Source organism: Drosophila yakuba, chromosome 2L (genome assembly GCF_016746365.2).
Source record: "Drosophila yakuba strain Tai18E2 chromosome 2L, Prin_Dyak_Tai18E2_2.1, whole genome shotgun sequence".
Lineage (NCBI taxonomy): Eukaryota > Metazoa > Arthropoda > Insecta > Diptera > Drosophilidae > Drosophila > Drosophila yakuba.
The window spans coordinates 808,377-831,941 of NC_052527.2; the positions used below are offsets into that span (position 1 = coordinate 808,377).

At 47.7% G+C, this 23,565-nt stretch overlaps 6 protein-coding genes across 6 annotated transcripts; 5 read left to right on the plus strand and 1 right to left on the minus strand.

Annotated features, from left to right (window-relative positions):
* The first annotated feature begins 3,547 nt into the window (after positions 1-3,547).
* On the plus strand, positions 3,548-7,213 carry LOC6526340 (tenecin-3). The gene has a single exon (XM_043206778.1). The coding sequence runs from the start codon at positions 3,622-3,624 to the stop codon at positions 3,958-3,960; it is 339 nt and encodes a 112-aa protein (XP_043062713.1). The 5' UTR covers positions 3,548-3,621; the 3' UTR covers positions 3,961-7,213.
* LOC6526341 (tenecin-3) lies at positions 6,766-7,128 on the plus strand. Its single transcript, XM_002087427.3, has one exon. It carries the CDS (start codon positions 6,766-6,768, stop codon positions 7,126-7,128), a length of 363 nt encoding a protein of 120 aa, XP_002087463.3.
* A 2,301-nt stretch (positions 7,214-9,514) lies between the features above and the next one.
* On the plus strand, positions 9,515-10,062 carry LOC6526342 (cuticle collagen 2-like). Its single transcript, XM_039370523.1, has one exon. The coding sequence runs from the start codon at positions 9,566-9,568 to the stop codon at positions 9,965-9,967; it is 402 nt and encodes a 133-aa protein (XP_039226457.1). The 5' UTR covers positions 9,515-9,565; the 3' UTR covers positions 9,968-10,062.
* Positions 10,063-10,171: 109 nt separating this feature from the next.
* On the plus strand, positions 10,172-14,220 carry LOC6526343 (gustatory and odorant receptor 21a). The gene is made up of 4 exons (XM_002087429.3): positions 10,172-12,502; positions 12,582-12,639; positions 12,697-12,900; positions 12,955-14,220. The coding sequence occupies exons 1-4, from the start codon at positions 11,610-11,612 to the stop codon at positions 13,282-13,284; spliced, it is 1,485 nt and encodes a 494-aa protein (XP_002087465.2). The 5' UTR covers positions 10,172-11,609; the 3' UTR covers positions 13,285-14,220.
* Positions 14,221-14,312: 92 nt separating this feature from the next.
* LOC6526344 (xylulose kinase) lies at positions 14,313-16,150 on the plus strand. The gene has a single exon (XM_002087430.3). The coding sequence runs from the start codon at positions 14,418-14,420 to the stop codon at positions 16,134-16,136; it is 1,719 nt and encodes a 572-aa protein (XP_002087466.1). The 5' UTR covers positions 14,313-14,417; the 3' UTR covers positions 16,137-16,150.
* LOC6526345 (cGMP-dependent protein kinase, isozyme 1) lies at positions 16,151-20,845 on the minus strand. The gene is made up of 5 exons (XM_002087431.4): positions 20,506-20,845; positions 18,247-18,617; positions 16,738-18,183; positions 16,486-16,671; positions 16,151-16,421 (listed from the first exon to the last, which is right to left on the minus strand). The coding sequence occupies exons 1-5, from the start codon at positions 20,644-20,646 to the stop codon at positions 16,259-16,261; spliced, it is 2,307 nt and encodes a 768-aa protein (XP_002087467.1). The 5' UTR covers positions 20,647-20,845; the 3' UTR covers positions 16,151-16,258.
* Between the last annotated feature and the right edge of the window lie 2,720 nt (positions 20,846-23,565).

The window sequence follows — 23,565 nt, forward strand, 5'->3', positions numbered from 1 at the left end:
AGCATTTTCCCTTTTGCTCTGGCCGAGTGGCTTTTAATTTCCATTTTGCTATTAATTTCGACCTCAAAGGTTGCAAAGGTGGCAGGAGGGGAGTGAAAGGTGGAAGCTGGGAGGTGGAAGGTTGAAGGTCGAGGGGTGGGGCATATCACTGCCGCACAACAAAGCCGCAAAGCCCTGCCTTGGCTTTGGTTAATCTGAGCACTCGCACATACGCACACTTCCAGATAGATCCGGCCACTAATACTTGCAGAGAGAGAAAAGTGCAGCATCTTTTCGGAGCGAAATATTCAATAAACATTGGCGTACAATGTACTTGCATAAGGTCTGCCAATGAAATCACCGATGGGTTATATTCTTACTAACTGGTAAAAGCATTGCGTTACTTATATTAGCTCGAGCTTATGACGATAGTTTGCAATTATTTATTTATAAATTAATGGGCTTTTCATTGAAAAATCACAATTAGACGAATGTACATTTAGACGCTCGACTATTTGAAATTGTGCGTACGGCCAGGTTTTATTTTGTGTGTGCAGCGCCTTTATGTTTTCTTGATTGAGTTTCACCTTTTGCATATGAAATTCAATTTAATCAGTTTGCCAGCTCACGATGGGCCTGGCATCCTGGCAGACACACACACATACACACACCCAGACACAGCCGCACAATGAAGCCAATAATAATGAAGTCCTTTTGTTGTTCGACATTTTCAACGAGAGAGCGAGCCACATACTACATACAGCTACAGCAAGGGCAAATTTGCTTTGGGTACGCAACAATTTTCATGACAGAGCCGAGGCCAACCTCAATAATGTTTTCACTTGGAAATCAATAAATACAAATAACATATATTTGCCAAGCGCAGGAGCAGGAGCAGGGGATGTATACTATATGTGTCTATATACACCCCCGATGCGGACGAAAGCAGAGCCAGCTCTTGACGGCCATAAACTGGCAAATTGTATGCAAATAAAAACAGAAACGAAACGCAGTGCCGCAAGACAGGCCAAGTAGCACCCCCATCCCATCCAGAGCACCCAGGCCAGGACACTGAAGTGAAAAGTGGAAAGTGGAAAACCAACAAACAGCTGAAGCGATAGAAATGCTGACGCTGCAGCCGCTGAATCAGAATCTGAATCAGAATCTGAAGCCTCATAAAACAACGAGGGAAGAATGAATTCGAAGTGGGAAGAAGGGAGATCTGACCGAGGAAATACAAGGCAAAACTTGCTCGACGACAACTTTTTATTAACTCTTTGGCTTGCTGGCTCCTTGCTGCTCCTTGCTCCTCCCTTCTTCTTCTGCTCCCTGACCGCCTGGGCTTCCCATTGTCCTGCGGCGCCAATTGGCAAAAACCCAAGGCGCAGACACAAAAAGGACTTAAGGAGCGGGGACAACAACTTGTTGTCGGTCGCTCGTTTCTCGAGCCAGATGCAAATCCATGGCCCACAGAGACGCCTCCCAAAAAAGGGTAAACCAACTAAATGATGAACCCTTTGCGGCCCACAATCAAGCGGACAGTGTGTATTCTCTTGCATACTAAATGTTTAACGTGGTTAAAGTGATTAAAAACATTTACATTTAATATTGCAAAATATATTAAGTCTAAATAAACCATTTCTGCAGTTGTCAGCTGGGAGTTTTAATTAGTATCTCTTTGCTTTTTTTATATAGCTACTCTTCTTATGTTGCAGCGATAAGAAAACTCGCTAGAACCATTTTTTTTTAATATTTATAAAAATAATAGATACTTTTTTTCCATAAATGTATTACTATCAATGGTCGAGGAAACACAAACACATGCTGCAAAAATCATTTGTCTTAATAGTATTCAATGTCGACGATATTGAAACCCTTCTTCTTGCAAAGGAATTTTTTTTCATAAGAATTTTCCCTATGCCAACAAAAGACTCTCGATAGTTACAAAATGTAATCCATCTTAGTAAAATTTCTCAAACTCAGAATCTGGATGTTTGCGCACTTATCACAAACTAAATACCTTTAAAATATACAAGAGCACACAAATATTATTTCCACACCAGTTCCTTAGTAGCGCAATTTTCAGGGCATCGCAACTTCGAGGGCGAACAATAGTTTTCGGCTTATTGTTTTCTTCATTTCGCCGCTTGTTGACTTGGCCCCTTGGACAAGGACAATAGGGACCAAGTGCGGAGCTGCGGTAACTGGGCCCAAACAATTGTATTGATTTAGGCCGAGTCCGGCCAGCTGACATATGTTACACATGCCGCAAAGGCGGTCATGTCTTGCTGGTCCTGGGGAAATTGTATTTGGCTCCGGCTAAGAGGCTTCGGCTTGGGCTTTAATATGCCGATGTGCAGTCTGTCTGCCAGAGTTTAATCGCATTTAGCTCATTTAGCGGCAAATTGAATTTGCCAACGTCACGGCCCTCAGCAAAACCCCTGAATAGACGACGCCGAAAATGAGAAATTCAATTAAAATCAAATTTTTTCAACAGCTTCCGCCCAGAGACGTCTTTAAACGAACTTTCAGTTACAATTTCAGCGCTTTAACTCCGCAAAAACACACACAAAATCGAAGCCGGGATAAATAGGCAGGAATAATTGAGCGGCTGCTGGTTCCATCGAGGCATCATTCCATCATTTCCCAATCCATCCCATCCCATCCCAACCCAACCCAAGCCATCGCAACGCCAACTCAGCTCCACCCACTCACGCCCTTCTGGGAAAAAACACGGGATAATCGCCTCAGTTTCCATTGCGGCCCACAAAATTTTTATGCGTGGCAACATTTTTTGCGCTTGGCTTCAGTTTCGCACAGGCCAGTGCTCGTGATTAGCTTTGGTCATGGATGGACTCGTCATGGTTACTGGAGAGGGAAGCGGGGCATCCTGAATCCTGGATCCTGGCGCTAGATGGAGCAGAAGCAAAGGCTTTGGCCCAGTGACTAGCGCGATAATTAGGACTCAAAATCCTAGTCCCAAAGATGATTTATGATGCCAGCGCCTCTGGAGTTCATTGCTGGCTAATTTATTACATTCGCGCCGTGAGGGATCAACTGTTTTCTCCTCCACTCCACCGCCCACGCACTTCCCAAAGTCAATATTTTCTTGAAGTGTAACTAAAATATAATTGAGTGCTACTGTTGTCTTCGAACACGGACAAAATTAGTTTACTTGTTTTATTAACAAGATTTATTTAGAACTGAAAATAAACTTGAAAATAATTCAATTTTATGGCGTAGCATTTGCTGTCATGTAAACAAATCAAAACAATTGCTGAACGCAAATAGTAAATAAATGAAAACTTAACTAAACTAAGCAGACAGAAATGAAAAACAAAAACAGAACCAGAAATTTAAAACCCAGAAGCTGAAACAGCTACCATTAAGGCACCGACGACAAATGAATGAGTCAATGCAAAACATTTGTACTTTTCAAGACCAACTTGTATTCTGGTTATTCCCATTTACCCCAGACATTTCTGTGATATGATATCTGTGACGTAGCTGGGCAGCAGCTGTTTTTGAGGGGATTTCTGTGGAAAAATAGAAAGTCTTACGGAATATAAAAGAGCTTAGGCTGTTGGAAAAAGCATCACAACCGGAATTTCCACCAAGCAAAGCCAAACTACCAAAAAGAAAATGCGTTCCTTCACTTTGATTGCCCTCTTCGCCCTGATTGTCCTGGCCGCTGCTCAAAGCGGACCACAAGGAGGACAGCAAGGTGGCCGAGGAGGACCTCAAAGTGGTCAGCAAGGAGGATCCCAGGGAGGACAACAGGGAGGACAACAAGGAGGACCACAGGGAGTTCAGCAAGGAGGACAACAGGGCGGCCAGCAGCAAGGAGGTCAGCAGCAGGGAGGTCCTGGCGGTCCATGGGGTCTGCCTCCGAATGGAACTGAACTGTCCAACAGCACCACAACCACGACCACTGAGGCTAGCACCACTGAATCTAGCACCACTGAGGTTTCTTCAGCCTAACTTATGGATTGATCCCAATGAAAGCCAACAGGCTTGCTCAGTTCCTTATCCTTGTCCTTATTATTACAAGTTCGTGCAATTAAATTAAATCAGTTTCCTATATGTGATGTGTTGTGATTAAATTAGGTTATATTCGCTTCTAAGCGTTATGGCAACATGAAAGCTAATGCCTGCAAATCGTTTAATGAAGCCCCTGCTCATCTGACAAAAATGCTGCGTATTATTCTGAAGCAGCAATTGACGCTAAAAAGTATGCAACACTTTTGTGCTGCTGCTGAAAACCACTTTAAAGCAAAACCGGGGAATGCAACCTCCCTCCCCCGAGAATGCCGCAACTTGCCACTAAAAGAGTTCCACTTCCCCACACCGAAATCAGCGACAAACAGCAGTGCGAAAAGCGTAGGGGCAAACGCATATGCGGTGGCTCATGAAATGCAGTACAAAGTCGTCTTCCTCATTCACTCGCTGCTGCTCAGCGAAGCGGCCACTTTTAGTGCACTGAAGTGCTTGGCCGCAGGGGGAGGGGTGGCTTTTTGGGTGGTCGGTGGTCGGTGGGTGGAAGGCCATCAGTCGTGGACCGGCGAAGTGATCAATTGATTTGCATTTCCCACTCCGGGAAGCGCGGACACCAGAGTGCAGTGCAAAGGCGCTTTAAGCCAGCTCTGCCATTGACTGGACTCTGCGGCAGGGCTTAAACCCACTGAGATGCATAAGCGATTAACCCACTGGAGCCGCAAAGTTTTCATGGCAACATAAACATCAAATTTAAGTACTTTATGCCTAATAGAAGCAACATGTGTTGCAGCAACTCATTCAGGTTTATATCAAATATTGCAAGAGGTGAGTGACAACCGTGCAACTTCAAAAGCACTACAATACAATAAAATAAGAAAATAAATAAAATAAGAAAATCCATCAATGATGAACATGGTATTTTCCAATAGTGCCTAATTCAATTGACTGCCAGTCAAATAGAAACGAGACCACCCTTGATTTGCTCTAGATGCAGTGATCTGCCATTGTGGCCACCGGTGGGTTAAGCCAACTGCCACATGCGACTGGAGCAAGTGGGGCAAACTGGGCAACTGAGGCAGCAGCAGAGGCAACTGAGGCGAGTGGAGCAGGCAAAACAGCTCGCTGGGGAACTGTAAATCACGTCGAGCGCAGAGCACAAATTGGTTAGTGAAACACATGAACCATTCATCAGGAGGAAAAATGCGGGGAAAAGCGCGGGACTCGCACACTCACACACTCATACATTCATGCACATGAGTTGGCTGCCGACTAAATTCGCGCTTTTGAAAAATGAAAGCAACTGCAAAAGTACAGGAACACACGCAGATTTGCGAAAGTAGCAAATGTAATCTGCAGGGGGGCCAAAGAACGCGTGGATTCGGAGCGGAAGATGCAGGGAAATCATATTATCCTCAGGTGGAATTAGTTGCCCCTTCGCAGAACAGAGAGAGAAATTCATATGCAAGCCCCTACTTAAGCTTAATATTTCGATTGGTAGGAAAATGTTTGTCCCTGAAATCAAGCGCTTGTCTTAGAATAAGAAGTATTTCCAGCAGTTCAGCAATAATACCGATACCTTCAAATCCCAGATTATTTTCTGTGTGCACTAGCCACGCAGCAGGCAGGAAGTTCTATCCAACTTTACTCAACTTGAGTCAAGTCATCGCTTTCTTTACTGAGCTCCTGCTTGCCTTCGTACACTTGAGGAGCACAAATTGAAAGGAAAACACATCCTGGCTTCCTGAAAAGGCTGCAGTAGTAGCAGCAGCAGCACCAGCAGCAACAAAAGCGGAAAAATCAGGATGAGCAGCAGCGGCGCTGAAATGCAGCAAATGAAATTTCCCAAGGCCGCAGCGATCGAAGCGAAATTGAAAAAATAATCATAAATATTGCATGCAGCTTGGTTGGGCTCTCCGCCATCTATTTTTTAGCCGCTTTCATTTTGCTGCGCTTTTACTCTTCTTTTTTTCCCCATCCCCGATTAAGCGACGTAAAGTACAAAAATGCAGGCGGCCCGGTTAAGTATACGCCGCGTGGGCTCCGGAAAATTGAGCCCGAAATGCGCACAAATGCCGCTTCATGTCATTCCAGGCTCAGTTCCGGATGGAAATGAGTCGGCTTGGCGTGGCGATGGCTTTCGGCTCGGGGAGTGAGGATGCCACATTTACACGGCTCTCCACTTCTATGGCGATGCCGCCGCGGGCGAGGAATATTCTAAAGCGCTCCGTGTGAAAATAATTTCACGGCGGAAAACAAGGTTACGGGGCTAAAGGCGAGTCTAACGACTTTAGGTTATCTAGTACTTTGAAAGCGTAAAATACGCTTTTTATTGCACTTTTCGCCCAACTCTATTATCTGTTAAATTCGATTTAATGGAGGAAAGCAGTATGTTAAAAAATTCTTTAGTATTTCAAAATCAATTTAACTAGTTTACGTAGCTGCAGTTGATTTTTACATTTTGAGACCAAAATAAGAAATGAAAATTTCATAAACAGAGAGCACAAAACAAATACGAGCAACTGCTAGATGACGCACTTCAGGTAAATTAGTCAGTGGCAAACAGTAAACATTTTCCCCAGGCTTTGAACTCTCTTTGTGTCTGGTTTTCGGTTTTACCAAAATAACACAGACGTTTGTTTGATTTCTGTGACGGCGCCCCAGCCGCAGCTGTTTTTGAAGAAACAAGTTTGTGCCTAATGGAAAATTTCGACCATATAAAAGGGCTTTGGCTGTGGGAAGATGTATTACAACCCGAGTTTTCACCCAGCAAAGCAAACTACCAAACAGAAAATGCGTTCCTTCATTTTGATTGCCCTCTTCGCCCTGATCGCCCTGGCTGCTGCTCAAGGAGGACCACAAGGTGGACAACAAGGTGGCCAAGGAGGACCTCAAAGTGGTCAGCAGGGAGGACCCCAGGGCGGCTCTCAAGGAGGACCACAGGGAGGACAACAGGGAGGACAACAAGGAGGACCACAGGGAGGTCAGCAAGGAGGACAACAGGGCGGCCAGCAGCAAGGAGGTCAGCAGCAGGGAGGTCCTGGCGGTCCATGGGGTCTGCCTCCGAATGGAACTGTACTGTCCAACAGCACCACAACCACGACCACTGAGGCTAGCACCACTGAATCCAGCACCACTGAGGTTTCCTCAGCATAGAATGCTAGTAAGCAACTCTAGATTTTAATCGATCCTGTGAAAAATTATTAAACACCTAAACCAAATGACTTATGTTCCTACTAAACTTGTGATTCGTCAACTTTAATAATATTCAAAGCGAAAATGCCAAAACATCCATCTCAGCAATATGCCCCGCAGAGCCCAGGGTATGTGAATACATTTAGTGGACTAAAAGGTGTTACAAGTCCCAAACGCCGAACAAGAAGAACCGCTTAAAGCGCACGGGGTTGTTTCAGCATTTAACGGAAAAAGTTTTGCCATTCAGCTTGGCAACACCCCCGCTTTTCACTTTTTCACCCGCCCACCGAACTCGACTCTTTAACATGGTGAAAATTAAAAGTTAAATGCGCAAAGTCAATAAAAGCCGGCCATGGCGACGGCGATGGCTATGGCGATGGCGATACTAACAAATGGAAGCAAGAACGCGGCAGTTGGGAAATCCTTTAATGCCATAGCATTTGCATGGCAATATAGACTTTGGAGCGCAGTGGAGCTGGGAATGGAGGGGTGATCCATCGAGGACAATGGCTCGTCTCTTTGTCTTTTGTGCGGCACTTGCGACTGTTTGCCCAGAGATAAAAACTCGGTTTGGGGCTTGGGCAACTAATAGAATGCACTTGCAGTAGTGCAGTAGTCGGGAGTCTCAGGACTCGTAGGATTCTCAGGATTCCGGGGAAAGGTCCTTCGGAGTGGTTTGCGTTTTATCTTTGCCGGCTGAGTGGCTGCGTTTGCTTTGCTAATTGATGCACTAGGCGCCTGTGTGTTTTGCAATTATCAGGCACCAAAAAAGGACCTTCGAGGCAGCGAGGCAAATCCTAGCAGATGGATGCCTTCCCATGGATCGGATAGACAGCTGATTAAACCATCAATTCCCGAGAACAAAAGCGTGACCGGAATAATGGCACACTTTGTTCGATCCAACACCGACGTCCCATTTTCCCCACATTTCTCCCTCTTCAATTGCACTTGGTTTGGCTGCAAACAAAAATCAATTGCGGAAAAATATGCAAAGCGTTTTTAATTAAAATTTGAAGATCTTGGTCGGACTAAGCTCGGCAAATTATAGAAGGCGAACGCATTGGGCCGTGGATTATGGCCAGAGGCCAAAAATGGGCAAAAGTCGGGGCGGGGAATGGGAAACATTCCACAGTTGTTCAGATTTTCGAGATTTTTTAATTGCAATTGCAGCGCTCATTAAAGCGATAAATTTCCAATGCAAATGAAATTTGCATTTTAATTTCCCCAGCCAAGTGGATCGAGTAAGGAGGTAAGAAGTAAGGGGAGGCCGCAATAAAACGAAATTAGTTTCCATTTACGCACATTGAATTATCACTTTCCCTTCCATATCACGGAATTAACAAAGGGGCGAAGGGATTGCAGCCTGGTGCACAGCAGCTCGGTGTGGCTGGAGCAAACATTGGCCACTTGCTTTTAGCACTAATTAGTCAATTTATGTCCAATTTGCTAATTTGTGGATGCTTCGCTCTAAAACTGTGACTGTAACCCGGCAACGGCCCTCGGACATCGACATATGTATCCTGCTGGTCCGGCCGGGCACACAGTGCGTATGATTAATGTTTAATTGCATTAGCCAAAGTGCCATCCTCGCCTGCGTCTACACAGCTCGCAAATGTGATTAAACTCGAAAGTGGTTAAGCTGTCCTGCCTTGATTCATTTAAATGCAGCGTCAAACGAGGCTGGTTATTGTATAAATTGCACAAAGGAGTAAACTATTGTGTGAGCATTGGTATTTTAAGTAGATTGGATAAAATATAAACTACTTTTACTCCACTTTCACAGTTCGAATTGATTCAAGTGCACTTTCAGACCTTGCAATTTTCCCCAACCAAAGCAAATTAAATTTACATTTATTTATTGGTCCTGCATCTGAAGGACCGACGCAGGCAAACTCATAAATCGCATCCGCTGCTGGTCGAACTGATGAATTAGCCGCAAACGCAACGAAATCGAATCAGAAGGCGACAACTCCATTAGCTATAAAAACCACCCGCACCACCCGCACCACCCACGTTTTGTGGTGATAAATAGTCGACTGGACAAACACAAGCAAAAACTCAAACTCAAACAAAAACCCAAACGCAGACCAGAGCGACGACGACAGTATTGAAACGAAAACGAATCAAGAGCAGCTGCTCTGCGGTCTGTGACGCAGGGAAAAACAGATATTCATTCATCTATCCATCTAGCGTTTGGCACAGCTCAGCTCAAGACTCTTTGTCTGGCTCCGGTTTTACCAAGTTACACCTGACAGTTATTTGATCGCCGACGACGTCACCGAAAACCATCTGGTTATCAAGTCGGTGGAAATGGCGAGGTGAGAGTATAAAAGGCTTGCGCAACTGGCGACTAGCTATCACAGTCCAGTTCCACTGACAGATATAAGCACCAAACAAGATGCGTTCCTTCATCATCGTCGCCCTCTTCGCACTGATTGCCGTGGCTGCCGCTCAAGGTGGCCGACGTGGAGGTCCTCGTGGTGGCCCTCAGGGTGGACCCCAGGGTGGACCTCAGGGTGGACCTCAGGGTGGTCCACAGGGAGGACCTGGCGGACCAGGTGGTCCCCAGGGAGGACCCGGAGGACCAGGTGGTCCCCAGGGAGGACCAGGAGGACCAGGTGGTCCCCAGGGAGGACCAGGAGGACCAGGTGGTCCCGGCGGTCCGTGGGGTCTGCCTCCAAATGCCACTCTTCCCAGCAACAGCACCACCAGCACCACCAGTACCAGTACCTCCACAACGACCACCGAAGCCAGCACTTCCACAACCACGGAAGCCACCACCGAGTCATCCTCTGCTTAGGACGCAGGACTGCAGCCAATCTAAAATCCATTTTTGGCTTGTTCTCCTCCGCGCTTCCCTTGATATTAATAAAAGTCTTCTCTGCAAAAAGTAAATCTTTCTCACATTTTCTCAGCACCATTTTGCACAAGATACTTGCATTACTTCTACGGCGAGAAAATGGTTGGCTTAAAGGAGGAAAAACTTTATTAGATTAATAGTGGAATCAAATTGTGTTGTAATGTGTTTTGTGTTGTACATCCTTTTTGCTCTACCTGCAGCACTTAAATCAAGTCTCCCTAGAATCGAACATTCTACTCAAGGAACGAAGCATTCAGATAAAGTGAGATTTCCTTTCAGTGCAGACCCGTGATGGATGGCAAACTGAGGCGGTGGTGGAGGAGCAGAGGGAGGAACTCAAGCCACAGGATTCGGAAATCGAAATGTAACTTGTTCGCCAAGGACGCCTGGTGGCTGACAGCCGGCGGCCATGAGAGATTCGCTGGGTTGCAGTGACACTCGGAATAGGCACGTCTTGGGAAAGGGCACAAATCTTGGGATGCGCTGCATCAGTTCTTTAAGCCGCATCGTGCAGGATGAAGCTACGCCAGCGCGTTTTAAATGGGCAGCTGCAGTGGCTTGCTTAAGTTGGGTTCAATTATGTGACACGGCGCACACAAAAAGCAGCTAAACACTTTATTTATGCACTCCCGCCTGTCGTTTGTCTTGAAAGTTTTCGCATTAAACGAGCTGAGTTTGCCAAACTGTGTGCAATGAAAGTGAGTTTCGCTGCCAAAACAGGGAAAAATCTGGCCAAAAAGCTGGGTCGAACTCGCAACAGTTGGCTACGAGTCCACCGAAACTCAAAGCCGTGAAACTCTTTAAATGTGGCTCGCAAATTGCAAACATTCTTCGGGGAAGATTTGTAGCTCGCATTTGGCTTATCCCGGCGGAGTTGCTCGAGGCGATTCGGAATCCGGAACCGCTGTCATTGCCATGGATTTTCTCTCCACTCTCGCAAGGCTTTAAGCGCCTTTAGAGCCATTAATGCCGGGCCTTTTGGTATCTGAGGCAGAAATAGATCAAAAGTCAGACCCACACACACTCCGGACCAGATGAACTGGGCCAGGGGTCAAGGATTGTGACAAAGGAGAAGATGGCGATGGCTTTGGAGATGGAGATGGCAGTCCGGCCCGTTGGTGGCACATTTTTATTGGTCATTAGTGCGAGCCTCTATCGGCATTCGTAAGCATTTACACATCGTTAAACTTTCATTTCCGGCAAATTAAGCGCATTTTATGTACCTTCTCCGTTCGGTCGCCCTCAGCTGGCCGCCTCCACCTCCTCATCCACATCCACATCCTGCCCTGCTGTTGGGGTCACCCGTTGGTCGGTGTCAGCAGAATGACCACAACGAGCGGACACTGAGAGAAAAGCTGTGGCCGAGTGAATGCTCATAACATCAAGTATATCTACAAGAATATTTCAAATGGCATATTGGAATATTTCAAATGGCAGCTTCTGAATGGCACCTTCCTTTTGCTAGGAAGGGAAGCTTTAAAACTAATTTGGTAATGCGATAAAGATATCGCACCACTTTCTCCGACTGCAGGAAAGCTGCCCGACTAGGCTCGTGCTCATGTCCCGGACTTAAGCATATTTAATGGAGGGCAAGCAAATGGGCGCCGCCCCGGGCGTGTTCCTTTCATTGTTTGTCTTTCAATCGAAAGTCAATAGCAAGGCTGCGTGGAGGAGTATAAAAGGTCCGTCATTGGGCACCCGTACGACTTTCCTTGATCGCACGATGTCGTTTTGGGCAGTGAGTCGTGGCCTAACGCCGCCTTCGAAGGTGGTGCCCATGCTGAATCCCAACCAGCGCCAGTTTCTGGAGGACGAGGTGCGCTACCGGGAGAAACTGAAGCTGATGGCTCGTGGTGATGCCATGGAGGAGGTGTACGTACGCAAGCCGGAAACTGTGGATGATCCCCTGGAACTGGACAAGCACGATTCCTTCTACCAAACCACCAAGAGCCTCCTGGTGCTGTTCCAAATAATGGGCGTGATGCCCATTCACCGCAATCCGCCCGAGAAGAACCTGCCGAGGACGGGCTACTCCTGGGGCTCCAAGCAGGTCATGTGGGCCATCTTCATCTACAGCTGCCAGACGACCATTGTGGTGCTGGTGCTGCGCGAGCGGGTGAAGAAATTCGTCACCAGCCCGGACAAGCGCTTCGATGAGGCCATCTACAACGTGATCTTCATCAGTCTGCTCTTCACCAACTTTCTGCTCCCGGTGGCCAGTTGGCGGCACGGTCCCCAGGTGGCCATCTTCAAGAACATGTGGACCAACTACCAGTACAAATTCTTTAAAACCACCGGCTCGCCGATCGTATTTCCCAATCTCTACCCACTCACCTGGTCGCTGTGCGTCTTCTCCTGGCTCCTGAGCATCGCCATCAACCTGTCGCAGTACTTCCTGCAGCCGGACTTCCGGCTGTGGTACACATTCGCCTACTACCCCATCATCGCCATGCTTAACTGCTTCTGCAGCTTGTGGTGAGTACCTGATCCATGGCAAAACCCAGTGAAGAGGCCCCGAATGGACAATAAATACTTCCTTTCTGAAATCCGAAAGGTACATAAACTGCAACGCATTCGGAACTGCAAGTCGCGCTCTCTCCGACGCTCTGCAGGTAAAACAAACATATTTTCATTGCTAAATTGCAAAATTACAAAAACTAAACATCCAGACAACCATCCGGGGCGAGAAGCCCGCCCAGAAACTAACCGAGTACCGCCATCTGTGGGTGGACCTGAGCCACATGATGCAGCAGCTGGGACGAGCGTACTCCAACATGTACGGCATGTACTGCCTGGTTATCTTCTTCACAACGATCATCGCCACCTACGGCAGCATCAGCGAAATCATAGACCACGGGGCAACGTACAAGGAGGTGGTTTTGTTTGCCTCACCAGTGAACCACTCTTATTGATTTTGGCATTTCCAGGTGGGTCTGTTCGTCATCGTGTTCTACTGCATGGGCCTGCTGTACATCATCTGCAACGAGGCGCACTACGCCTCCCGCAAGGTGGGACTGGACTTCCAGACAAAGCTGCTCAATATTAACCTGACCGCCGTGGACTCCGCCACCCAGAAGGAAGTGGAGATGCTGCTCGTGGCCATCAACAAGAACCCGCCCATCATGAACCTGGACGGTTATGCAAACATCAACCGCGAGCTGATCACGACCAACATCTCCTTCATGGCAACCTACCTCGTGGTCCTGCTGCAGTTCAAGATCACGGAGCAGAGGCGCATTGGTCAGCAGCAGCAGTAGTTCACCAATCGGTGTTTCCTATGAAACTATTCTCGCTAAGCTGGGCCAAAAAAAAAAGCTTTTGATTTGAATGTACATCGATTTTCCATATCAACAACTACATTGTTCATTAGGGGTTTTTTCAGGTCTTCGGCCAAAATATGGCTTTAAATTGTCCCACAACCAAAATTTTTACTGCTTTGAATAGCTATTGACCCAAACTAAAAACTCAAAACACTTTTTGAATGATATCAAAAAAAATTTTTATTTTCAAAATTTTGCATTTTTGGATCATCATTTTTTGCAAAAATTGACCAAAAATAAAAATTTTAAAGTGGAAATGCAGTTTGATGCGGAATTTTATTACGAGTTCAACGAGACATAACACTTTATTCTGAGATTATTTGTTGGAATTTTATGCAAAAAAAATTTACTTTTTTATGAAAAAAACGTGGGATTGGCTTTATGCCACTTTTTCTTCGCAGTCTCAAGTCATAACTCGGCTTAAAATTGTCCCACAACCAACATTTTTACTGTTTTGAATAGCTATTGACCCAAACTAAAAACTCAAAACACTTTTTGAATGATATCAAAAAAAATTTTTATTTTCAAAATTTTGCATTTTTGGATCATCATTTTTTGCAAAAAATGGCCAAAAATAAAAATTTTAAAGTGGAAATGCAGTTTGATGCGGAATTTTATTACGAGTTCAACGAGACATAACACTTCATTCTGAGATTATTTGTTGGAATTTTATGCAAAAAAAATTACTTTATTATGACAAAAACATGAGATTGACATTAAGGTCCACTTTTTCATTGCAATCTTATGTAGAAACATGTCCCACATCCAAACTTCTTGCTGAAATCTCCAAATACAATTTAAAAGACTTCAGATAGTTATCAATTTTACCAAAATATATATTTAAAGTATTTTGTATTTTCTATATTTTCAATAACTCACGAATAACTTATCTGGAAACAGAAAGAGATTCGAGTAATAATATATGTATCTACATTGCAAGCAACTACAGATAGCACTACACATTTATTGGTCAATGTGTTTCTGACTTTCCGTCTGCCTTAGAAAATTTTAAAAAAATTCGTTCCCACAAAATTTTGATTTGCAGCTTGCATTGAATCCACCGATGGAACATGTGCCACCGCATCAAGCAGGACTACAGTGGCAACAGCTACCTGGGCCTCCACTTGGGCACCCAACTCTTCCGCGCCCTGATCCTCGACTCCAAATTGAACGTTACCTATGTGGCACAGATCCGCTATGACGTTGATCTTCCAGAGTTCAAGACAACGAATGGAATTCTAACAGATGGCGGTCCTGGCGAGTACCTGGCCAACCCGGTGATGTGGGTAAAGGCACTAGACATGCTGATAGACTGTCTGGTGAAGCAGGGAGCGGACATGCACTCGGTGGCCTCGATTGCCGGAGCAGCTCAGCAGCATGGCTGTGTCTTCTGGTCGGAGTTGGGCCTAAGGCGTCTGTGCAATTTGAATATCAACCTGCGGCTCCACGAACAGATCACTGAGAGCGCCTTCGAGCTGACCAGGACGCCCACTTGGATGGACAGCTCAACGGACGTGCAGGCCCGTGAAATGGAGCACGCCGTCGGCGGTCCCGCTGAACTGTCGAAAATAACGGGCTCCAGAGCATATACGAGATTCACGGGTCCCCAGATACGGAAGGTGTATACCCAGTGCCCGGAGCAGTACCAGAGAACTGCTAAGATTTCGCTGATCAGCAGCTTTTTGGCATCGCTCCTTATCGGAGGCATTGCCTCCATAGACTACACCGATGGCTCAGGTATGAATCTGCTCGACATCCGGAAAAAGAATTGGTCTCCGACGTGCCTAAACGCCTGTGCTCCTGACCTGGGCAGACGTTTGATGAAGCCCATTCCCTCGTCGCAGCTGCAAGGACGCGTCGCGGACTACTACGTGAAACGCTGGAACTTCAGGCCGGACTGCATGGTGGTGGCTTCCGCCGGGAGCAAAGCCTCGGAAATGGCAGGGCTTCTGGTGGAGAAGGACTTCCTCATGCTCTCCCTGGATACCAGTGATGTGGTGGTCATGCCATTGAAAAAGGCTCCGCGGCTGGAGGACGGCCATGTGCTGTGCCACCCGACAAGAAGAGACGAGTACATGGGCCTCCTGTGCTTTCAAAATGGGGAGTTGACACGAAGAGCCATCTGTGAGGATGTGGCGGGAGGCAGTTGGAGGCGCTTCTACGAAATGCTTGACGCTACGCCTCCGGGCAACAATGGCAATGTGGCTGTCCACTTCCGGGACCAGGAGATTATACCCATTGCCAAGGGCACTCTTCGCTGGGATGCGAACATAAACCCGCTGACGGCGGAGAGCCTACGTGGCCGACACCGCTTCTCCGCACCGGAGATTGAGGTGCGGGCTCTAATCGAGGGTCAGATCATGCACCACTGGGCCATTGCCCACGAGATGGGCTTTCACCAAACACCGAACACAAAGATCATCGTGGTGGGAGAGGACTCGCGATGCCAAAGTGTCCTGCAGATCGTGGCGGACATCTTCAATGCTCCCGTTTACCAGCGAACCGGCGTCGAGGTCAGCCTTTTGGGATGCGCCTTTCGTGCCAGGTACGCCTTTTACGAACACCGGGAGTCCGCCTGCAACTGCCAGTCCTGCATGATGCCCCGTGGCCGTAGGAGGAGACTTAGCTACGACGAGTTCTTCAGGGGCGTGCCTTCCGGCTTGAAACTGGCTGCGAAGCCAACGCCGGGCTGCGATAAGATCTACACGCCCCTGATCGCACGATGCTCCCAAATTTGCCAGCTGCTGGCTGCCAAATCCAGTGTGTACTTTTACAGCCCAGTAAATTGATTGATAAACTTCAATTGGATGGTTTCCTTGTTCCTTTCTACGTTTATACGAAAATCAGTAAAGTAACCTACATTTAACTAAGGAGTGATCAAATACTAAGTCAAGGGGTCGGCGGAATGGGCCTAGAAATCTGCATCCCAGCCGGAGAGCTCGTCCGGTGGCTCGTTCAGATCGCACGGAAAGCGGTCGAAGTAGCGCACATCCGTCGGATGGGCGATGGGTCTCACGAAGGGCGGAATCAGCAGCTGGCTGGCCAGGCCGTCCCAGTCGAAGCCCAGGAACCACCTAGAAGTAAAACACATCATCAATAGCTATCTATCAGCTTTCTGAAACTCCTTCTCTCACTCACTTGTGCTTTTTGATGTCCTGGATGCCACCAGTCTGGTAGCCAAGACGCTCCGATGGAACATCGCGGCATAGCCGCTTGATGAGCTGCACGGCCCAGCGGGAGATGTGCTTGGGAAAGGCTATCATGTCAATGCCCTTCAGGATGAGGTTGTACGTCTGCATGGGATCTGGAGCACTGAACGGTGGCCTACAAGCGAAACATGACCATTATTGGGGGAGTTTAAAATATCAAATGGTGATCTCTGTAACGTACGTTCCGTTGAGCAGTTCATGGATAAGAATGCCCAAAGCCCAGTAGTCCACGGCTCGATCGTGGCCCTTGTTCAGGATGATCTCGGGTGCTACGTACTCCGGGGTGCCGCAGAAGGTCCACGTCTTGGTGCTCGTGCCGATCTGCTTGGCGAAGCCGAAGTCCACGATCTTCACGTAGCCGCGCTCATCCAGCATCAGGTTCTCGGGCTTGAGGTCTCTATAGATGATACCGCGGGCATGCAGGTACTCAAACGCCTGCAGCACACAGCCGATGATGAACTGCGCCGCGTTGTCCTCGAAGGAGCCGCGATCCCGGAGCATCGTCCATATCTCGCCACCCATGCAGGCCTCGAGCAGCATGTACACATACTTCTCGTCACGGAAAGTGCGATACAAGCGGCAGATGAAGGGCGACCTTGAACTGAGCATGATGTGGCGTTCGCTGAAGATGTGCTCCTCCTGTTTGGTGTCCACAATGTGTCGCTTCTTGAGGCACTTCAGGGCGAAGATATCCACGCGCTCCTGGTGGTGGGCTTTGACCAGCTCCACCCGGCCAAAGCCTCCGATGCCAAGAGTGCTGACCACCTCGAGGTCCGTGAGCTTGAGGTCGGGGAACTCCTGCTGCAGCTGCTCCTTCGGCTCATCCCGGCGGCTTTCCCGCGCCTGCTTCATGGCTAGCATCCTGCTCTCATCGCCGTAGTCCTTCTCCTTCAGCTCGCAGAGGTCCCCAATCAGCCGCTTGAAGGAATCCCTGTCCAGGGTCAAACACTCGACTCCTGGTGACAGAGCGATGATGTTGGCCGTTCGCTTGTCCTCATTGATCAGCGCCTGCTCGCCGAAGTAGTCTCCCCTGGAAAGCGTTCGCAGCTCCGTTTCCTCCGGGGAGGTGGGAGTTAGTTTCTGGGTCACTCGGACATTGCCCTGTGAGATCAGGAAGAAACTGTCCCCGGCGGTTCCCTGGCGGATGATGTAGGTGCCAGCGGCGTAGAACTCCAGCTCCAGAACATCTGCTATCTTGGCCAGCAGCTCTTCGCTTAGGTTCATCAGCAGGGGCACGGATCTCAGGAAGTTCACGCTGTTTTCGATTCGCTGGAGACCCGTGCACATCATGATCTGCTGAAAGACCCGCCTGTCCAGCACCCATACCCTCGCGGCCTCGCTTAGAACTCGAATGGAGGCCGTCCTGGTGCAGTTGTAGAGGATAGCCAGCTCCCCGAACGCCTTGCCTGCCCCCATCTTGTCCAGTACCTTGCCCTGCTGCATCACCGCAAACTCGCCGGCGGCGGAGACGTACAGATGTGCACCCACTTCGCCCTCGCGAATCACAAACTCGCCGGCTGCTATGCTCTTGGAGTACATTGAGTCCACCAGCTCCCGCACCTGCGAGGCGTCTATGTTCTTTAGGAAGTCGTTGTCCATGATGGCGTCCTTGATTTGCTGCTTATCACTGGGGAGGACCAAGGCTATGGGATGCAAGGCATAAAAAGGAAGAGCTCATTTCAAGACGTACCTGAAATCCTTGTCGTATTTGGGAATGGGTATGCTGTAGGATTGCTGCATGGACTGCACACAGCTCTCGGCGGAGACACCTTGTTTCTTGATGGCAGCGGGCATGGCCTTGGGTCGCACTTCATCCGCAGATGTCGATCCGGATGGGGAGGCGGAGGATGTGGATGCTGAGAGGCACAGCGGTCCCAGAGAAAGCGCCTCCAGGGCGAACTCCGGACTGGTGGGCAGCACCATGCCGCAGGAGCTGCACAAATGTGGATTCCGTTCCCTGTCCTCCTGCTCGCCACACTGCTCTGGTAAGGAGTAGAGCTTCGTCTTGGCCTTCTCATGTCGGCTGACGTTCAGGTTGTTGGTGGTCTGCTGGAGCACACTCTGGAAAACAAAGGAGATGGGTGTCAGAGGTTGGAGCAACAATTGCGATGCGTCCGTTAATCAATCCCCCGGCAATTGGGAGACAATCAATCGATGGAGGCGCGTGATTCCCTCGTCACCCGAGACCAACTCAATTAGCTGACCCACTGCGGATGGCATTCACGTGCTTTCGCGATGACAAACTCTGGGATGGAATACACTCCGAGAACGAAGCTATTTAACCAAATGTCAATGGCTTATTTATAATTCATATACTGTACTAGACTCGTTTTCATTTACCAATAAGTAGCACTGAAAATTATTAGTAAGTAGTTTTAGATAAAATGCTTTTCACGCACTTTTTTGCCAGTGCATGCCAATTGGGTGCGTTTTTCGACTCCCTTATCTCGATCCGTAAATAGAATGCTAAATTTTCCCCTCGGCGGTGTGACCCAAAAACGGCATAGATAAGGCCGTAGCCAAAAGGCAAATCCAAATCCGTGGCGCCTCCCCAGAAATTGGCCCTAGTCATGGAGTTTCTGTTTCAGTTTCGGCTACGATTCCATTTCCAGCTCAGAGGGTAAACATGATAAGCCGAATGTCAGGGCGAGGTGTTACCACCCACCATCCCGCTCTCGTCCCTGGTCGCCAACCACCTTTTGCTTGTTTTCCAAATTATTTGCATAGAAATTAGCATTTCAAAAACACTCTTCGCGGGCCCAGCTCGTATTTCCTTTTTTCTCGCTCGCCGCTTTTTGTGTCGGTTTCAGTTCCCAACCGATTCCGATTCTGTTTTTTTCGAGATGCGCGTGCTGCCTCGGTCGGAACTATATTATCTATGTATCTTTGTATCTCTGTTTGCCCGCAAAGTAATCTGGAGACGGAGACCTGAGATCTGGGGAAACAGAGGCGCGGGCACCGGATCATCTGCTCGAGCTGGAGGTGATTCGGCAATTAGCGACGCAGCCTCGTGAGGCATTTGAATTGGGTGCCGAAGAGAAGAATTACATCCCGGTAAAAGTGAGTCAGAAGAGTTTCATTATCCAGCCACTTGATCGATAAAACAAATCATATATTTATGATTGTTTAAATAACAATGCTTTAAAATGGGAACTTATTTAAAACGTAGTATGCCCATTTCTGTTTGTTTACCTTACTATTAACCATGAGAGGCCTCGCCAAATTATCTTATATTAGCAATTTCTCAGTCTCAGCTCTTCTCTTTACAGCTCCAATTAGTGAGATAATGGAAATTAAATGATTTTCGGCTTCCAGATTATTTGAGCAGTGGCTACCAAGTATCTCGCAGTCGCAAGTCTCGAATTTTCACTCCGCTCTTTGGGCTATAAAATTGTGCACGACGATGAGATCTCGCCAAGAAGTGCTAATCACTTGGCTCAATAAATCTGCCTTACAGTTTAAATATGTGTGGATGGCAGCCGGGGACGGCGGGGGCTCAAGTACAAATTATAAGGCGGGGATGGGGCATTAGATAGATACGAGTATCTAGTAGATACGCCGGCAAGGGCATGGGTTAGCCCCCGTTTTTGCTGCCTCCACTCCTCCGCCTCTGCGGTTCAGTGGGGTAGGCATGGTATATGGGGTATATGGGGTGTATCTGATATCTGGGCAGAGTCTGCTGCTGTTGCCCAGATAACGATGTGATAGAGATAGAGGAGGGGTCTGCCTGTCGGCGTGCGTATTTGCAGATACTTTGTATCTCTGCGATACACAAAGCGAATTCGAATTTAGTCCGAAAAATAGTGCGGTCTGTGTGGCTCCTTCTTATCTGGCAGGGGCAGCAAACAAAAAGCGAGCAAACAAAGCGATGCAATAGACAGCGATGGATGGATGGCTTTTCCCGACATTCCCCTCACCTGGTTGACCACCTCCACCTCCACCCCCTCACCTTCAGCTTGTGGATTTCCCGGTGCAGCTTGACCAGCTCGCTCTCCCGACTCCGCACCATTTCCCGCAGAGCCTGCACGTCCTTGGTCAGATTGCTGACGATCGCCTCCCGCTCCCGGTCAGTCAACATTCCAGCGGCCATTTCGGTCTGCTGCGTAGTCCGTATCCGTTGTCCGGGTCAAAGGTGACTTGGTTGGTGACCAATCTTCTGCCTCGAGATCTACGATGTTCGGTTCCTCAACCAAAGGCGAGGGTTATTCCATTCAGGCGGAGATGCTCCTCCGCTGCGGTTCGCTGGCGGTTTGTTTGCGCGCGCGATTCGTTGGCGACTGCCATCAGGCGACGATCGACACGGCGTATACGTGATTTATCAAAGAGAGTGCCAGAGAAACAGGGCCGTGAATCGAAAGAGCGCCTTTAAGAGCATTCCCGGTTTATCAGCACAGTGAACCAGAGCCGAAGAGCGCACAAAGGCCAACAGAGCTCACAAACCCAACAAAAAGGCAATCTTCATTAATTTGTATTAATAATAATTTTGTAAACTCAGTTACACAATTAACTTATCAAATGCAATGATGAATTTGGTTACATAAAGGCGTCATATCTCCGATAAAGTAAACAAAATATTAAACAAAATAATACTCAAATATTTAGCAGAGCCAGCTCTTGATAGCCCTGTAAGGAAATTTAATTTGGCTCTTCTGCTGGCCCGAAAACAAAACCCAGCCACAAAAGCCAGGCGTAATTTGATGATGACAGCCAACGCGACATCCACATCCACAGAAGGACACCAGTGGCCTCCGATGATGGGTCAAGAGGGGTCAGAAAGGGGTGAGCAGGGACTCGGATGGCTGCTTTAGAGGGGTCAGTGGATGGCAGGGAAAGGGCAACTGCGGAGCGAGTCCTACGGCGTCACAGAGCGTATAAATGAAAACGAAAATGCGAAATGGCAGACTGAAAATATGAAAACGAAAGGCGAAAATTCTAAAAATAGGGAAAAGGAATATAGTCACCATAAGGTATAGTTACCAACGATCTAGAAATTGATCCACGTTTGGACACCCAACTACAGACTACTTTTAGTTATTTAACAAGTTATATATTTACAAATTTTTCAAATTTAAAAAAGCTTCTTTAATACTTTCTCCAGAGAGACACAACCCGTGGCTTTAAAGCTTTCTTCACCATCAGCCAAGTTCTTGATAAAGTGAATTGGACAATTTATTGGTGTAATCTTACTCTTGATTGCTTACTTTAAGTACCCAACTGGAAATTTGAATTTATGTGCACTCGTTGCTGTCTTATTTGTCATTGCAAAAGTTCGAAATGAGGGGAGCGTCTTAAAGTAAATGTTCAATGCTGAAAAGTTCCAGCCAAAGCAGTTTTTCCGTAGTTTTCCCTTGATGACTGGCGTCGAGCATAAACAATGTGAAATAAAATTGCATTACAGCCATAATAGAATTATAGTGGTCCACTTCAGGACACGGCTTTAAAGCGAAAAGCAGGGGATATTTTTGGCTGTTTTTCGGTGTCTGCCAAATGCAAGCGAAAATAAAATGAAACGCAAACAAGCGAGAATTTCGCTGGTGGCATCGCTGGCTCCAGTGGCTACGGTGGCTTCGGTGGCTTCCGTTGGCGGTGGCCCACATTTAATGGAGACTCGCATTCCGCCGCAGACAGTGATATATCTGGATGTGCAAAAACCGGGGGGAAAATCCAACGTGGAGAGCGATGTGCGGGCGACGTGACAACTGGCGGGCAGGACGCCTCCCTCCTCCAAAGCAATGAAAACGAGACGTCGAGCAGAAGGATTAGCTGAGCTACAAAGGAAACGGCAGCGGGGCTCACACGGCGTATGCGCAATGATGCAGCAAATGATCTATTAAAGCATTGCCGCCAGTGGAGCCAAGATAAATTACCTGAGGAGAGGTGAGCAGGCGGAGCACGACTCCGGATGAGCCGGTGAACTGCGGCTGAACTCAAAACTTTGACATGCTGCGGTAATTATCTACAGGGGCAAAGGCGTCCCCCAGCATTGACCCCCACTAGGAGCAGCCACAGGGCAATCCGGGGTCCCAAGGAGCAGAGGCCATAGAGCACAGAAAACCGGGACCAGCAACTTAGCGCCAATCCTGCAGAGCCAGCTAATTAATGGACGCTAATTTCTGATGGCACAGGAAAGTAAAGTGGGGAAGGGGATGAACTGGGGCATTTCCCACGATGACGAGACGGGCTTATCATAAAAGTTTGTCGCGCATTAAAAACAGAAAGTGAGGGGGAGAACAACAGTTTCAAAACACAGATTAAAGGCCAAATAACTAAACTATTTTCACTGATTTTCATTGCAAGCTCAAAACGGTTTAGTAGTGAGTTGAGTGCCAGAGAACTTCAACCGATTAAATTCACAGTGCGAGATTTCAATTGTGTTAATAATAATGCCTTGAGATGCAGCTATGGATGCACTATGATGATGAGTATGCACACCTAGTCCAATTTGTAGTCACATTCCATTTCGCAGGACGTTGTAAATCAGGATTATCCGATCAGGCGAGGTGAAAGGTGGTGGCAATCTGGAGGCTTGTGAATTTGCAGCCTGCCAATATTTGCATAATAGATATCGCATGTCACACATTTCACTGCGGTGATTACGGCTGCCGAGGGCCACAGCTCGCATGGGTTTTGCATTCCTCCGGCTGCCTGACAGTCTGTCTGTCTGTCTGCTTGTCTGTCAAAAAGAAAATCCGGAACTGAAGGGAAAACCATGGAAAACAATGGAAAGCAGGGGCAAGACAAAGCCAAAACAAATGCGATTGGCGCGCATAAAAGGCGGAGGACAAATCAAGTGGCAATCTGCGGTTATGAGCGGGTTCACCATAAACATTTCTCCGAAACCCCTCATATGCATGCAGATCGTATGTAAATGGGAGCTTAGGCTGGCTTTTCCTGGGAAAACCATCAACGTGTCCACACAGGGGCGATGGAGGTGACAATGGAAGCGGGAAGAGATGAACAATGGCCCAGTTTCCTGCATTACTTTATACCATTTGTCCGACGAATCCAA

Bases quoted from the DNA above. Each gene is read 5' to 3' on its own strand.
- LOC6526341 (XM_002087427.3), top strand. From the start codon at position 6,766: ATGCGTTCCTTCATTTTGATTGCCCTCTTCGCCCTGATCGCCCTGGCT.
- LOC6526343 (XM_002087429.3), top strand. From the start codon at position 11,610: ATGGAGGGCAAGCAAATGGGCGCCGCCCCGGGCGTGTTCCTTTCATTG. The intron at 12,503-12,581 runs GTGAGTACCTGA...GAAATCCGAAAG, and splicing joins AACTGCTTCTGCAGCTTGTG to GTACATAAACTGCAACGCAT. The intron at 12,901-12,954 runs GTGGTTTTGTTT...TGGCATTTCCAG, and splicing joins ACGGGGCAACGTACAAGGAG to GTGGGTCTGTTCGTCATCGT.
- LOC6526342 (XM_039370523.1), top strand. From the start codon at position 9,566: ATGCGTTCCTTCATCATCGTCGCCCTCTTCGCACTGATTGCCGTGGCT.
- LOC6526344 (XM_002087430.3), top strand. From the start codon at position 14,418: ATGTGCCACCGCATCAAGCAGGACTACAGTGGCAACAGCTACCTGGGC.
- LOC6526345 (XM_002087431.4), bottom strand. From the start codon at position 20,646: ATGGCCGCTGGAATGTTGACTGACCGGGAGCGGGAGGCGATCGTCAGC. The intron at 18,618-20,505 runs GTGAGGGGGTGG...TTTGTTTTCCAG, and splicing joins GGGAAATCCACAAGCTGAAG to AGTGTGCTCCAGCAGACCAC. The intron at 16,422-16,485 runs GTGAGTGAGAGA...TTTTACTTCTAG, and splicing joins CAGGACATCAAAAAGCACAA to GTGGTTCCTGGGCTTCGACT.
- LOC6526340 (XM_043206778.1), top strand. From the start codon at position 3,622: ATGCGTTCCTTCACTTTGATTGCCCTCTTCGCCCTGATTGTCCTGGCC.